This window comes from Balaenoptera borealis (assembly GCF_965194805.1).
Source record: "Balaenoptera borealis genome assembly, chromosome: 14".
NCBI classification, from domain to species: Eukaryota; Metazoa; Chordata; class Mammalia; order Artiodactyla; family Balaenopteridae; genus Balaenoptera; species Balaenoptera borealis.
The window spans coordinates 13,064,365-13,078,249 of NC_138875.1; the positions used below are offsets into that span (position 1 = coordinate 13,064,365).

A 13,885-nucleotide genomic window follows, 5' to 3' on the forward strand; every position below is an offset into this window, starting at 1 on the left:
TTATACTCCAATAAAGATGTTTAAAAAAAAAAAAAGTTCTTAATAACCTATACAGCGTATGTTTTCTTCTAACTTATTAGAATAGGGAAAAGGAACCACATTATTGAACACCTCTGTGCTTGATACTAGCTAAATGCTTTTCATGTTATCACATTTAAGTTCTACAGTCTGGTGAGGTAGATATTCTTCTTCTTTTACAAATTTAAGAAACTGGTGGAGTAAGGATTCAAACCCACATCTGTCTGAGATCAAAGTCCACACACTTCTCTGAAAATATGAAGCTAAAAGGGAAAGAACTGTTACAAGCTTTTTTGGTGTAGTTCCCAAATCATGTGAGAGACGAGAGAGAGTGATGTCATGAGGGTGGTATATATTTGACAGGAATTTCAACTATAGAATGACCTGATTTAGTGTGTGCTTTAGAAGACAGTGCAGAAAATAAACCAGAAGGAGGAAACAGACAGGGAGGCCTGGCAGAAGCTATTTCTAATCACCCACCGACAGAGAACTCTCGTCTTCCTTATTTTAGCTTCTCCCCCTCCTTTTAGCTGCCATCACCACAGGAAACCTCAAAGATACTGAAGTGTTACAATATACTCATAAACATGGTTTTTTCCCCCATGTCATTTTCCCCCCAAAGACCGCTCAGTTAATTAATTCAATGAGTGGGCCAGATGATTTTAGAGTCAAAATGCAACTATATTTCCTTATCAATATTAAATCTCTCTAAACAAATAGCTAGTTTAAAAATATACTCCATTAAAAAAATGGATATATTCTGGTTATTTATGTTGCATCACAACTGAAGGTACTAACATTTGAATAAAATTTAAATTAAACAAATCGTATTTGTAGGGTCAGCTGTCAACATTATGTGTTAGACACACACATGGACAAACACTTTCCTAGAGGTCTGTGAGCTTTTATTCTTTTTCTAAAAATCTTTACTATTAGTGGTGAAGGTAAATGTAACACAGAAAAGTTACCAATGAACCAGCACAAGGGACATTTCTCAGTCAAATGAACATAAAATCTTTCACTTAAAAATAAAAGGACCTTAATATAATGGTGGGTAGATGGAAGCCACATAAATCTAGTACAACGAAAATCTGAGGGTCTGAATTCCCCTGAAGTCCCATAAAACTCCACAAAGGACAGTCATTAAAACATGAAAAAGTCAACAAGATTTTTAGAAGTGACTTTACACACAAGAACTACAGGCTTTCACGAGGGTGGAAAGACCCCGCAGGTCCTGCGGCCTCTGCTCTGGAGCAGGGATTGGCTGAGAAGGAAACAATCGAGGAGACCGCTGCTACCAGGGGAAGGAAAAGGTGCCAGAGTGTCACTGTGGCAAAGGAGAAATTTACCTCCGTGGCCAAATCAAATTTCCTGCATTAAACAATTCTGAAGTATTAATGGAGTTAATTCAGAAATCACTATTCACATCAACGCAGGAAAAAAGTGTTATCAGGCTTTGACACAACAGCCTAATACCTACTCTAATAGGTACCCTGCTAAATATATTTAGGTGACGCGTATTTGAAAGAAAAACACCCTTACCTTTCACAGAACCCCCGTGGGCGTGCTGAGGAGCGGAGATTCGAATACCATTTATTCTACTGTTCAATCTGTTGTCAGTTTTCTTAATTTTCTCCCTAAGCCGAAAGTATACGTTACCCACATTGTTTATAAGAGTCCCTAGAGAACACACTAAGCACAGTATTAATAAAATTCCCCTCAAATTTTTTTTATAATTAAAATAAAAACGTTTAGTAAGGTATAATGTAAATCCAAGATTCACCCTTTAGTTTACAGGGCTGAGAATTTTGCCCCTCCAAACTGAATATAATATTTGACAATAGCTTTATTTTTATCACCTGCATGTGTTGATTATTTAGAACTGAAAAAATTAAGTCCAGAGTAAAAATATAAAGAAAACTAATGGAAAAATACTATTTATACTACATAAATTAAACATGCCCATTATCAAATGTTGTCTCTTCTTACCAATTTCTATTACTGGAAAGATTAAATTGAACCTACTTTTCTATTTGTGGCTTTCCCTTCTTCTTATTTATTGAAGATAAACTTCGTTTTTCAGTTGAATGCTAGGGAAAAGAATAAAAAAAAATATCAGACTAAAGTGAGACCATACTCATGTAGGGTCCTCTTATTCTGATACAAAACATTAAAACGATGCAGTCCCAGTTGTATATTCTAACACATTTTTATTTCCAACCTCTTTTTTGAAGTCACCTACTTGACCCACTAAAATCTGCATATTCTGACAAATACTTAATATTAATTATGAGAAAAAATATCTATTTCGTATTTTGCTTTTAAAATGGATGTGTATTTTTTCTTCTTACCACAAAATAAAACACAGTCAAGTAACCAGTATTTGCTATACGTTTACTAATATTCTCGTAAAGTTCAGGTTGGTAAAACTGCAACACACAATTGCATCAACTCTAAGAAGAAAAGGTGCTGGCACTGAAGTAGAGGGAGAAAAAGTATAATCACATAGACCTGAAACTCGGCCATTAAATAAGTATGACTCCGATAACACACAATTTCTCAAAGTATGTTTTAATGCTTTAGTTCGTAAAAACACATTCCAGTAAAGGTTAACATTTGGATCTGAGTGTTGGCCAGTAATAAAAATCAATTTTCTAGAAAGAAGGTGGTTCTCTCCATAGCTGTACCAGTAAGTATCTCTCATGTATCTGTGGTGCCATGTTACCTAAACACACTTGAGAGCATTCTGTTCTCTGATTACACCAACTCCTAAGAACCAAGTATTTCCTAAGTACATTCAGGACTGCTGGTAAACTGGCCCAACAACTCATGAGGGAAGGTCCGTTTCAAAATTCACATCACCAATAGCAAGACAGTGACTGAAATGTGAATAATTCAAAAGCAAAAAACCTGGCTTAACAATGCATCCCTAGTGAAACATTTTAGGCATCACAATAAAATGTACTAATATTTTTGACCAATAAAAGTAATACGGGGCTTCCCTCGTGGCGCAGTGGTTAAGAATCTGCCTGCCAGTGCAGGGGACACGGGTTCGAGCCCTGGTCCGGAAAGATCCCACATGCCATGGAGCAGCTAAACCCAGGTGCCACAACTACTGAGCCTGCGCTCTAGAACCCGCGAGCCACAACGACTGAGCACGCGTGCCACAACTACTGAAGCCCGCGTGCCTAGAGCCCATGCTCCGCAACAAGAGAAGCCACCGCAACGAGAAGCCCGCGCACCGCAACGAAGAGTAGCCCCCGCTTGCCTCAGCTAGAGAAAGCCCGTGTACAGCAACGAAGACCCAACACAGCCAAAAATAAATAAATTAAATTAAAAAAAACCCGAAAAACAAAGTAATACATATACACTTCTTCAGGTCACAGAGGAGCTTAGATCATGTACACCAATTAACTTTGAAGTCTTACATTCAAACATTCCTTCATTTCTTCTTACCAGATACACTATCTGACATAATATGCTTAAAGAACTCGACTCTCATGCAGTGACAATGCTTGAACAGTATGGCATGAAGACAAAACAAAGCCGCCGTACCTGGTCAGCTAAGGCCACACAGTGCTCCGGGTGCTGAACGGTGGTGCAGGTCTGCTTCCTCCAATCCATGATTCCATTCTGTTCAGAATACTGCATGGTAAGCCCATCCAACGGAGAACAACTTGTACCAATAGTGCTATCAAAAGAAGAGTTCACACAAGTATGAAACTCTGTCCTCAGTCAGCTAACCTTCTCATCTCATAATGAAGAAGCTCTACTAACGCTTTCTTCAGTATATTAGTTTTTTATAGAATGCCTAGCAACAGCTCTAAGGAAAAAAGTCTACTATAAGAATAAACCAGTTCATACCTCTCTTACCTATTTAATAATTAATACCCGCCTCTGAGGAGGTTGACAACAGAAGCACAGTCTGTCTTTAGACTCATCCTGCACCACTCACAGCTGGGGTGTTAACCCCAATCTCAAGAGAACCACTATGTACTGTGTGTGTCTAAGGCAAGTGAAGGGACAGGATAATGTGACTGAAAACCAAGAGAAACACACAACAGAAACAGACTCAGAGAGAATCCAGAGAGAATGAAGGGATTGGACACAGACTCTGAATTAACAGTGTTTCACATCGGTCAAGGACTACAAGATGACAGAATTTTGGAAGAATACTGGAAAATATAAAAAAAGAACCAAATTTAAATTCTAGAACTGTACAATAAACTGAAATTAAGAACTCAATGGATGGAAACAGATGAAAAAAATCACTGAAGAGGAAATTTGACCATGAGAAAATAAACGGGAACACTGAGAGGAAAAAAATGTGGAAAACAAAAAAAATTTGAGAGAACACCTAGGACATGGTGAAAAGTCTAACCTGTAAGCACCCCGAGCCTCAGAAGAGGGAACAAGAGAACAGGCAGAAGCAATATGTGAAGAGAGAATGGCCTGGGCTTCTCTAAAACAAAACTGTATCAAGCTTCAGACTCAGGAAGCAGAACTCATTCAAAGAAAGCTACAAATGTATCATAGGAAACTGCTGAAAACCAGACAATGGGAAAATTAAAAAACACAGTCAGTTTGGAAAAGCACACTAACTTTCAAAGAGCAGCAATAAGATTGAAGAACAATGGATACCCACTGTCCACTGTTGCCCCTAAAAGCAGAATCTGGGGATGACACAGTTGACTTGGGAGGTGATCCAGAAGTGGGAGCAAGGAGTGGGGAGAATGAAACAGGAAAGGAGGAAAAACCAGCGTGTGGGTCCATTAGTGAGGCTGCCGCTATGAGCGACAGAGGCTCAAACCAGCTGGGACCTCCCAGAATTATCTCCCCAAAGGGCAGGAAGCTGGAGCTCCCCACCAGTTGAGGGTTGACCCCCGGGGCAAATTAACGTGCAGCTCTGAACTGGGCTGGTTCAAGGGCTAAGCAGGCTCACAGAATCAGTGCGGGCCCTGAGGCAGGAGGCGGACAGTCACGAGGCAGGGCCTGCGGAGGGATGGTCACAGTGTGAGGGGGGTCAGAAGTCACATAAATGATTTTATGTGGCTTGCAGCAGAAATCAAACTGGGCTGAGAGGATATGATGTGAAGGACCAAGGGCACTAGACCGGAGACAGCGACACTGGAGCTTCTGAGCACTAACAGAAAGTAACTGCCAGCCTGGAGTCCTATGTCGTATGAACAAAAAAGTCTTTCAAAAATGAAGGCAAAATAGACATTTTTTCCAGATAAAAAACAAAGTGATTTCATCACTGGCAGATATGATGACAGGGAATTCTCCAGTGTTCTTCAGTTACAAGGACGCTCAGACACACTGGAAGGAATGCAGAACAGTGGAATGGGAAAAACTAAATGATTAACGTGAAAAGGTTCATGAGGTTTAAAACAGAATTAAGATGCATGACAGCTACAGTTTATAAGCTGGGAGGAGGTAAGTGAAGTTACAGTGATCCAAGGCCCTCACGTGGGAAATGGTACAAGCACAAATATCAGACCTTCCTAAGTCAAAGATGTAGAATAAAACCTCTAGGTAACCATCAGAAGAATCGAAAAACAATGTATGGAAAACTATCAAGGCTAACAGAAGAGAAAAACAGAATTTTAAAAAAACGCCCAAAAGCAAGAAAGGAGAGAAAGGAAAACACAGAAAAGGTGAGACAAATAATAAGCAAACAGTAAAACGGCAAAATTATAGCCAAATACATCAGTAAGTAAACGTGACGCTGATTTAAAAACGCACAAAGGCATTCATGTTTTAGGAACTAGATACCTACTTCACAAGGGGACTTTTCCCGGTATGTTTCTTGTGGATTATGGTGTGTTGTAACACATCTAGAGTGGAGGAAAAAAACAATTTATTATACCAGATGCTTCTGCAAAATCCAAAAGGAAGACGCAACTATCGTATGTGACCATAACAGTGTTGACAGACCACGTAGAGCACTTCCAAGCATTTTTCACAGAAAATTCCTTAAAGAAACAATTTTTCAAAGACACAGTAAGACACAGTAATTTCCTTAAATATCCTCTCAAATATGTTCCACCTAATAGCAAAATCAATTTTGTCCAAGACTATGAAATTTGACTATGAGCATTAAGCTGCAAAACCACACATTCAATTTCAGGCTCTTTTTTAACCATGAGGAAAAAAAAAGAAGTGTCTCAAATATCAAAAAACCACATATTAATAAAACCAACACCCATGTACCCACCTCGCAGGTATCTCTGTATTTGCCTCTTTTTATTAGGAAAGGAAATATCCCAGAAACAACTGAAGGCCTCCCTCCATTCCATTCAGCTCCCTCCCTCTACAGAGGTTAACTAGTTGAAATAATCTAGTGCATGTTTTTATTTTAACTACCTCTGTGTGTATTCACAAACACACAGTGGTGCTACATGTTTGAATATACTACAAATACCCTTTATTTTAATTACCACCTGGCATGAAGGTACCACAATCTGTTTATAACTTTATTAACATTTGAAACATTTGGGTTAACATCCAGGTGCTTGCTGTTACCCATAAGCTGCTGGGAGAGCCTGAATCCCTGTCCCCTGAACACACGGACGACAATTTTCATAGAAGCAGAACTGCTGGGTAGTAGCATTAATCACCTCCAACTTCACGAGAGTGTCAAATTTTTGTCCAAAATAGTTGTACCAATTTAAATTCCCATCAACAGTAGATGAGGATTCCCATTACTTCATATCTTTGATAATGTCAGACTTGAAAATGGTTTGCCAATCTGATGAGTGTGAACTAATCTCTCATTGTACTTTTGTTTTTTAATTATTTTATTTATTTATTTTTGGCTGCATTGGGTCTTTGTTGCTGCGCGTGGGCTTTCTCTAGTTGCGGCAAACGGGGGGCTACTCTTCGTTGCAGTGCTTCTCATTGCGGTGGCTTCTCTTGTTGCAGAGCATGGGCTCTAGGCACACGGGCTTCCGTAGTTGTGGCACACGGGCTCAGTGGTTGTGGCTCGCGGGCTCTAGAGTGCAGGCTCAGTAGTTGTGGTGCACAGGCTTAGTTGCTCCACGGCATGTGGGGTCTTCGTGGACCAGGGCTCGAACCCGTGTCCCCTGCATTGGCAGGCGGATTCTTAACCACTGCACCACCAGGGAAGCTCCTCTCATTGTTTTTAGTTTGCATTTTCTGGACTACTTGTGAGGCTGAACCATTCAACGTTCTTCTGTGAGAACTGCCTATGTTTATCTTTCCCCATATTGTTGACCAGACTGATTTTCTCAGTGATTTTTAGAAGAATCTGTAGTCTGGATGTATAGTCTTTACACCTGTAAATATCCTGCAAATGTCCTCTGAATGGTAACCTCTTGTCACGTGTTAAGCTTTAATTTACATTAGAAAGATCTCCACTATGGTCATGCTCTGTCTTGTCAAGAAAGCCTTCTCATCCCAGACTATTAACATTTAAAAATTTAAGTTTTACATTTTACATATTACATTAAGTTTATATATGTTGCAAATAATTTGTTATTCATTTGAAATTTTCTGTGCCCAAGAGAAGTAGGGATCTAATTATATAACATTTTTTTTGACTGGAAAGCCAGCCAATACCATTTATTGCATATTCTTTCCCCACTTTTCTGTAAGGCCACCTGTCACATTCCAAGTTCCCATATGTCTGTTTCTCAGTTCCTTAATCTGTTCTAACGGTTTGTTTACCTATCCCTGTGACAATATCACGCAGAATGACTTATTCCAGTGAATCAGCGTTTACCTTCTTCTTGACTTGAAGCTTCTGAGCTGTCTTCTTTTAAGTGTTCTAATATCTTAGAAGTCTTCAGATTGGATTGTAAGTTATCTGCGGGAAGTATTAAATACCATTAACTTTTAGGGAAAATTGTAATAGTGAGAAAAACAAATATAATGATTACTCTTCTCCCATGGAGGATGAGAGTGGAGAGTTAATGGTAAAGAGAACGTGTCTAGTAGTTAGGACTTTGAAGAAAGCTAGAGGACATAGTACAAAACCCTGGACTGGGAGTGGGGACCCTGAAGCACGGAGCCAGCTCTCCCCATACAAGCCACAGGGGTGAAGCAAGCTGCTTCACATCTGCCTGCCCCCGCGTGCTCTTGTGCAAAATGAGGAGATGGACTAGATCAGTGCTTCTCAACTATCTGTGCTGTGTAAGGTTTTTCAGAATTTTCCAGATCGTGTGGATCGCTCCTTTTATGAAAGACAGTATAATGTGGCAACGTCAGATTACTCCCAGCGTCTCCTCTCTGTTCCTGTTCTTCTACCACAGACCAGTGACCGGCAATCATGGACCAGCACTGACCCACGGAACCCACCCTGATGCACTGGATTACGTCTCCATTAAAATACACACCAGTAGGCTTCTGGAGGTCAACATTTTAAGTCATTCAGGAGTTTAACATTTGTTCTCTCAGCTGTCAGGATACGGAATATTGCTCTCTATTGTGGGGGCAGGGTAAGTTAGAGCTGTCATTTCTTAAAAGAGTAAGTGCAAATGAACTTTGCCAATGATGTGTTCTTTGGTGAAATAATCTGAACATCCTGACCAGATTTTCCACAATCTCAAAACATGTCCTTTAATACACTATTTTGATTTCATAACGATTTGATCTCTTAAAATCTACCAGCCTCTTTAGCATTGCTCATGTAATTTAGATACTGCCAAACTCTCCAGACGGGTTTTCTGTTATTTATGTGTGTACTACTCACTTGGGTACATTTTCCTAGGCAGCCTGCTAAAATCTGAATTAAAAGTTTAACTTCATGCTTCAATGCTTTTTTAGAATTAGACGCTATTTATAGATATTCACTAAAAACCACACTTGGTTCAAGTGGAAAGCACTGGCTGTTAAATCTATTAACGACTCTAGAATGATCAGGATTCTCTTTTTAAAAAGCTATTGCCACTATTCAGACATGAATTTAAACATGGAGTTGTTCATCTTGTCTTAGTCATGAAGAGTCATTAATTCTAGTTGCTACTTTTTGTTTAAAATGTTTAAGGCATATATACATACACACAAATGATCAGAAAAACTAAAAGTTAACCCCTTTGTTACAATAAATATCCAATCATACTATTTTTTTTTTTTTACCTCTTTTTTTTCCTCCCACTTCAAACTGAGGAAAAATGCATTTTCTTTCCCCTTTAGGTACAGGGAGACATGGCTTTGTTGAAAGCAGAAGGAAAGATTCAAAAAACAAGGAAAATACATAGCGACTTGCCATAGTGGCTGTGCTTAAAGTTAGCAGAAATTCTCCTAAAGCACACATCGATGTTACTGGCAAAATATTTGCTAAAAAAGGCAGCTGTGATAGACGTGTATAAAACTAAACTCCAGGCAGACCATGATGAATGCTGAAACATGCGGGCAAAACCAAAACACAGGAACGTAAGAGAAAGCTAGGAAATCCTCAGGAGGTGTTATTTCAGTTGGGTCCTGAAACAGGTGTGATTTTAACAGGCTGTAACAAAAGATAGGGTGCAGAACGAGCCAAGACCCTGGGACAGGAAACGGCAGGGTGTCCTGAGTGGCTGCCAATGGGAGCCTGAGAGAGGTGAGAGGCGGCTCAAGGGGCTCACGGCAGGGCTTGAATTTCACAGCAAACGTTTAAGGTTCTAAATAGAGGATTAACAAATTGATCCCCGAGATAATCCCAGGACAGGTTATAGTACAGTAAGAAACCAGAACCTGAGAGAAGTGAGGCTTTGCATAGTCTATGCATGAAAAAACGACCTAACTAACAATGGGATTGGTGAGGAGGGGTAAAAAGGATGATGTCCTTTGTCTGGCATGGCTTGGCCTTTAAATGACTGAATACAAAGAGGAAAAGTGAAAAGAGTAAGGCCAGAGTTTCCAGCCTGGGAGGCTGGGGAGGTCATTATGGGAACAGGGGCAGATCATGAGAGGTTATCCATCATGCACCATCATGCAAGCAGCACTGAAGCATCTCTACAACCTGTAAGCCAGATCTCTCAAGGAACTTGAGGATCCAGTATGCACACGACTTTGAGATACTTGGCCCTTGCCTTGGAATCAGTCTGTTTTGTGACATTAGCTTTTTTTTAAATTTTTTTAAATTTTTAAATTTTTACTAGAGTATAGCTGATTTACAGTGTTGTGTTAGTTTCTGCTGTACAGCAAAGTGAATCAGTTATATATATACATACATACACTCCTTTTTATATTCTTTTTGCATACAGGTCATTACTGTTTTGTCACATTAGCTGTTGTTATTTTCTTTAAAACTGCAGGGTAAAATTCACTAAAAACTACAAATGTTTCTAATTTTGTATGCCACTATTCCTTGACCTTAACTAAAGTGACAATCCCATACAAGATGGCATGGTAAAGCAAGACATCCAAGCAAGGAAAAGGCCAAATTTCTACAGAGAAGCAGAGGGGCACTTACTGAGGCTGTGGAAAGGGTCTGATGATATGGACTGAAAAAAGCTGTGTACTTTCTGATTCTGTAGAAAAGCTCGTGACGAAGTTGAAAATAGCTGCCTGCACATAAAAAGAAAAGAGATTCATTAATTTCATGTACTATAAATCCACGAGACAGTTTAGATTGTAAACAAACCCAGTGGCAGTTTAATTCAGGTATAAAAAATTGCCTTCCTAAGGAAAAGAATATTATTTTCTAATGTATTTCCCATAGGAGGAAGTGAATAAAAGACTTATTTACAAGAATCTAATAAACAGGCTTATTTTTAATTTTATATAATCTAGTGGTAATGCTTCAATTCTGACCAACTATGTATTATTTCAGCCTTTTACCCAAGTGGTCCAATAGTCGCCTTTCTGCTCAGAAAAACAACTTCAGTTTCTTTACCCTTCTTCATAGGTGTTACTTTTCATCATTTGGGTGTACCATGAAGGCACCTTCCCACAGTCTGAAAGTAAGAGGTTGGGAAGTTTGGGATGCAGGAGTTCTGGAAACTACAAATGGAACGCAGCGGCCAGGTTAGTTACAAGTATTACTACAGACTAAGGTATGACTGATGACTCACCTCAATATGTATCATACCACAATTCTAAGCTGTTATTTTTAAAAAACAGCTTTCCTCATGTTTTATTAATGTCATTAAAAGATTCCAACTGGAGGTCTTCCCTACAAAAGGGACTCTGCCAAAAGGGGCATAGTTACAGCACAGTCTAATGGAAAGTTTACTTGGGATCTGAATACCAGCTCAATCACTTAAAAGCTGCATCACCCTAAACAAGTTATCTGGCCTTTCAGTTCCGATTTCTTCTTAGGGACTATACTAACATTCTTCAAGGTTATGACACTCAAATAGTATACGCATATTAAACTGTCACCCTGCTCAACATCCAAACCCCCTTGCATTACTTTTGAACATTTTAAATGCTCATTTAAAAATTTAATTCTTAATGTCTCCCCAAGGTTTTGGACCTATCATTCAGATTAGTTAAAAAATCATCAAAATACCATATGAAGAGATGACCCTTATGGACCAAAGTTGCCTTGTGCGTTAGACAAAATTGCTTCTTGGTTCTCAAATGTGGAGGTAAATATTCAATAGGAAGACAAAGGGAGGAAATGAAGAGATGGAAGAGAAACTGAGATACGAAGTATGGAGCTGATCTAAATTTCCAGGTCTGAACACATTACCTAAGGCTGAGGATTAAAATCCAAAGGCATCTACTGCCCAGTTACATTTACAAACCAAATTAACTGGTCAAAAGTACAGGCATATCCAGTATAGGAAAACCACACCTGAGATAAAGGCAGGGGCTTGGTTGGAATCAGCATACAGACTCAAGTCAGGCAGCAATCTTTTTACATGTACTGATGCTTTACCACGTCCAATATTATTTAATGAAAAGACTAAATGGCAAAAAAGTGTGCAAAGAAGAGTTCATTTGCGCAAAGGAAATACACACAAATACACAAATTCAGGGATGTGTACATGCCCAGAAAATTTTTGGAAAGCTATGTAAGTTTTTAATGAAGGCCACTTCTAGTGACTAGACTTGAAGAAAGGGATATTAGGGACTTTTCACATTACACCTTCCTTTGCATTCTCCACAAATAGCTTGAATAACATCTTTACAGTAAAAAGGCTATACACACACACACACACACACACACACACACACGAGATCATAACTGAGGAGAACCCTAAAAGCTATAACAAGGAGTCCAACACATACTTCTTAATTGTGGTGCTGGCCAAGAGCCAAATTTCTGAAAGTGGCTCCTTGTGGAAGTATTTTTTTCCCTCTGAAAACCTCAAACTTACAGAGAAGTTGCAAATAAAGAGAACTTTCTTTCTAAACCATAAATAACTGACCTCTGCTGCCCCAACACCGGGTGAAACATGAGTATTCCTACAAAGACATTCTCCTACAATCAAAATCAGGACGCTAACACTGATAAATTATGACCTCCTAACCCCCGGATGCCACTTAAATTTTGCCAATTGATCCCAAAGTATCCTTTTTACCACAAAGACCCAGTTCAGATCCTGCGCTGCACCCAGCTAGCCGTGCTACCTTCTCAGCCCTCCCTCGACTGTCCTGGCTTTAAGAGGACAGCGCAGATATTTTGTGGAATGGTCACAATTTGGGTTTGCCTGCTGTTTCCTCGAGATTAGGTTCACAGCAGGAGTATCACAGGAGTGAGGCAGTGCTCCTTCGTTGCAGCCTATTGTGCGGTGGGCGATCCTGAGTCAAGTTCGCTCTCCTGGATCCAAGTAGCATCTGTCAGACTTCTCCACCCAGAGTTACTCTCCCTCCTTTAGAAGTAATAAGCACTGGGAAATGACTCTGACAATGTAAATATCCTAGTCCTCAAACGTTCAATCTATTTGTTTATTATTTATTTCAACACAGACCCATGGTTTCCTATTTCATTCAATGTTACTGTTATTATTTATTTTGATGTTCAATTTGCTCCAGACTTGACCACTAGGAGCCCTTCAGGCTGGCCTCTGTCCTCGTGACCGAGCCAAACATTCCTTGAGCGCTTCCTTGCTCTCTGGCACAACGGGCTCATCTTGTATTTTTCCTCCTCCAGCCCTGCAATCAGCTTCTCCTCCAAGGAGCCCTAGCTCTGTTCAGTGGAGAACAGAGTTACAAGTCAAGCTCTGGATACCAGGGATGCCCACCGCTACTGGGGTGTGGCTGCTTCCTGACCCTTTCAATGACCAGAGCCGGGGAACACATGTGTACACACACAACCATATCTATTTCTGTATCTACCTATATATACTGAAAATTGTGAGTCTGCCCCGATATCTTCAACTCCAATGAGACACTCCAGGGTTCATTCTGGTTTTCTCCTTTCCATACCATAACTCTCTTCTCCAACAGAGAAACTTGGTTCTCATGATTCTTAAGATACACCCTAACTAGGCCCATCCCCCTGTAGTAAGCTCATCTGTCTCCCACTGTCACTGCTTCTCCCTTCGGAGCCCTGCGCATACGCCCTCCTGACCCCATCTGGGCCTCACGCCCCTGCCGTGCCACCTGTCACGTGTGCACCCTCTGGAACATTAGGCCAGGCCTCCCCGCACCGTCACCCGGGGGGCGAATGACTTCCCTCCCCAGAGGCTGTCACCCAGCACAGACACCAGGCCCGCGCTGCCACCCCCCACCCCCGTATCACAGCTGCACACGCCCCTCCTGAGCCACCTGTACGTGCGGGGGCCTGAGAACTCGCCACCCTCTTGGGCGTGCTCTGCGGACCCCGCGCCCCCAGCAGCCTAGAACCCCAGCACTGCGCTCACCCCAGTACTGCGGGGCACGACTCCGCCCTTTAACAGGCTCCCCAGGGATGCACACGCCCCCATGCTTGAGCAGCAGCACAGGGGCCTCAGGAGCCCAGCCAACTCCT

The 13,885-nt window shown here is 40.7% G+C and overlaps 1 protein-coding gene across 9 annotated transcripts in view; it reads right to left on the reverse strand.

The window, feature by feature from the left end:
* ZCCHC2 (zinc finger CCHC-type containing 2) overlaps positions 1 to 13,885 on the reverse strand; it is a 57,119-nt gene that overhangs the window by 20,259 nt on the left and 22,975 nt on the right. For all 9 annotated transcript variants that reach the window (XR_014233822.1, XR_014233823.1, XR_014233824.1 and 6 more), the window contains exons 6-11: positions 10,436 to 10,530; positions 7,763 to 7,846; positions 5,798 to 5,855; positions 3,574 to 3,709; positions 2,044 to 2,108; positions 1,561 to 1,655 (exon numbers count right to left, since the gene is read on the reverse strand). Coding sequence is in view for 3 of the 9 variants with exons in the window: in XM_082352977.1 (XP_082209103.1) it covers positions 1,561 to 1,655; positions 2,044 to 2,108; positions 3,574 to 3,709; positions 5,798 to 5,855; positions 7,763 to 7,846; positions 10,436 to 10,530 (533 nt within the window). In the remaining 6 variants the exon portion in view is untranslated. The remainder of the gene's footprint in view (positions 1 to 1,560; positions 1,656 to 2,043; positions 2,109 to 3,573; positions 3,710 to 5,797; positions 5,856 to 7,762; positions 7,847 to 10,435; positions 10,531 to 13,885) is intronic.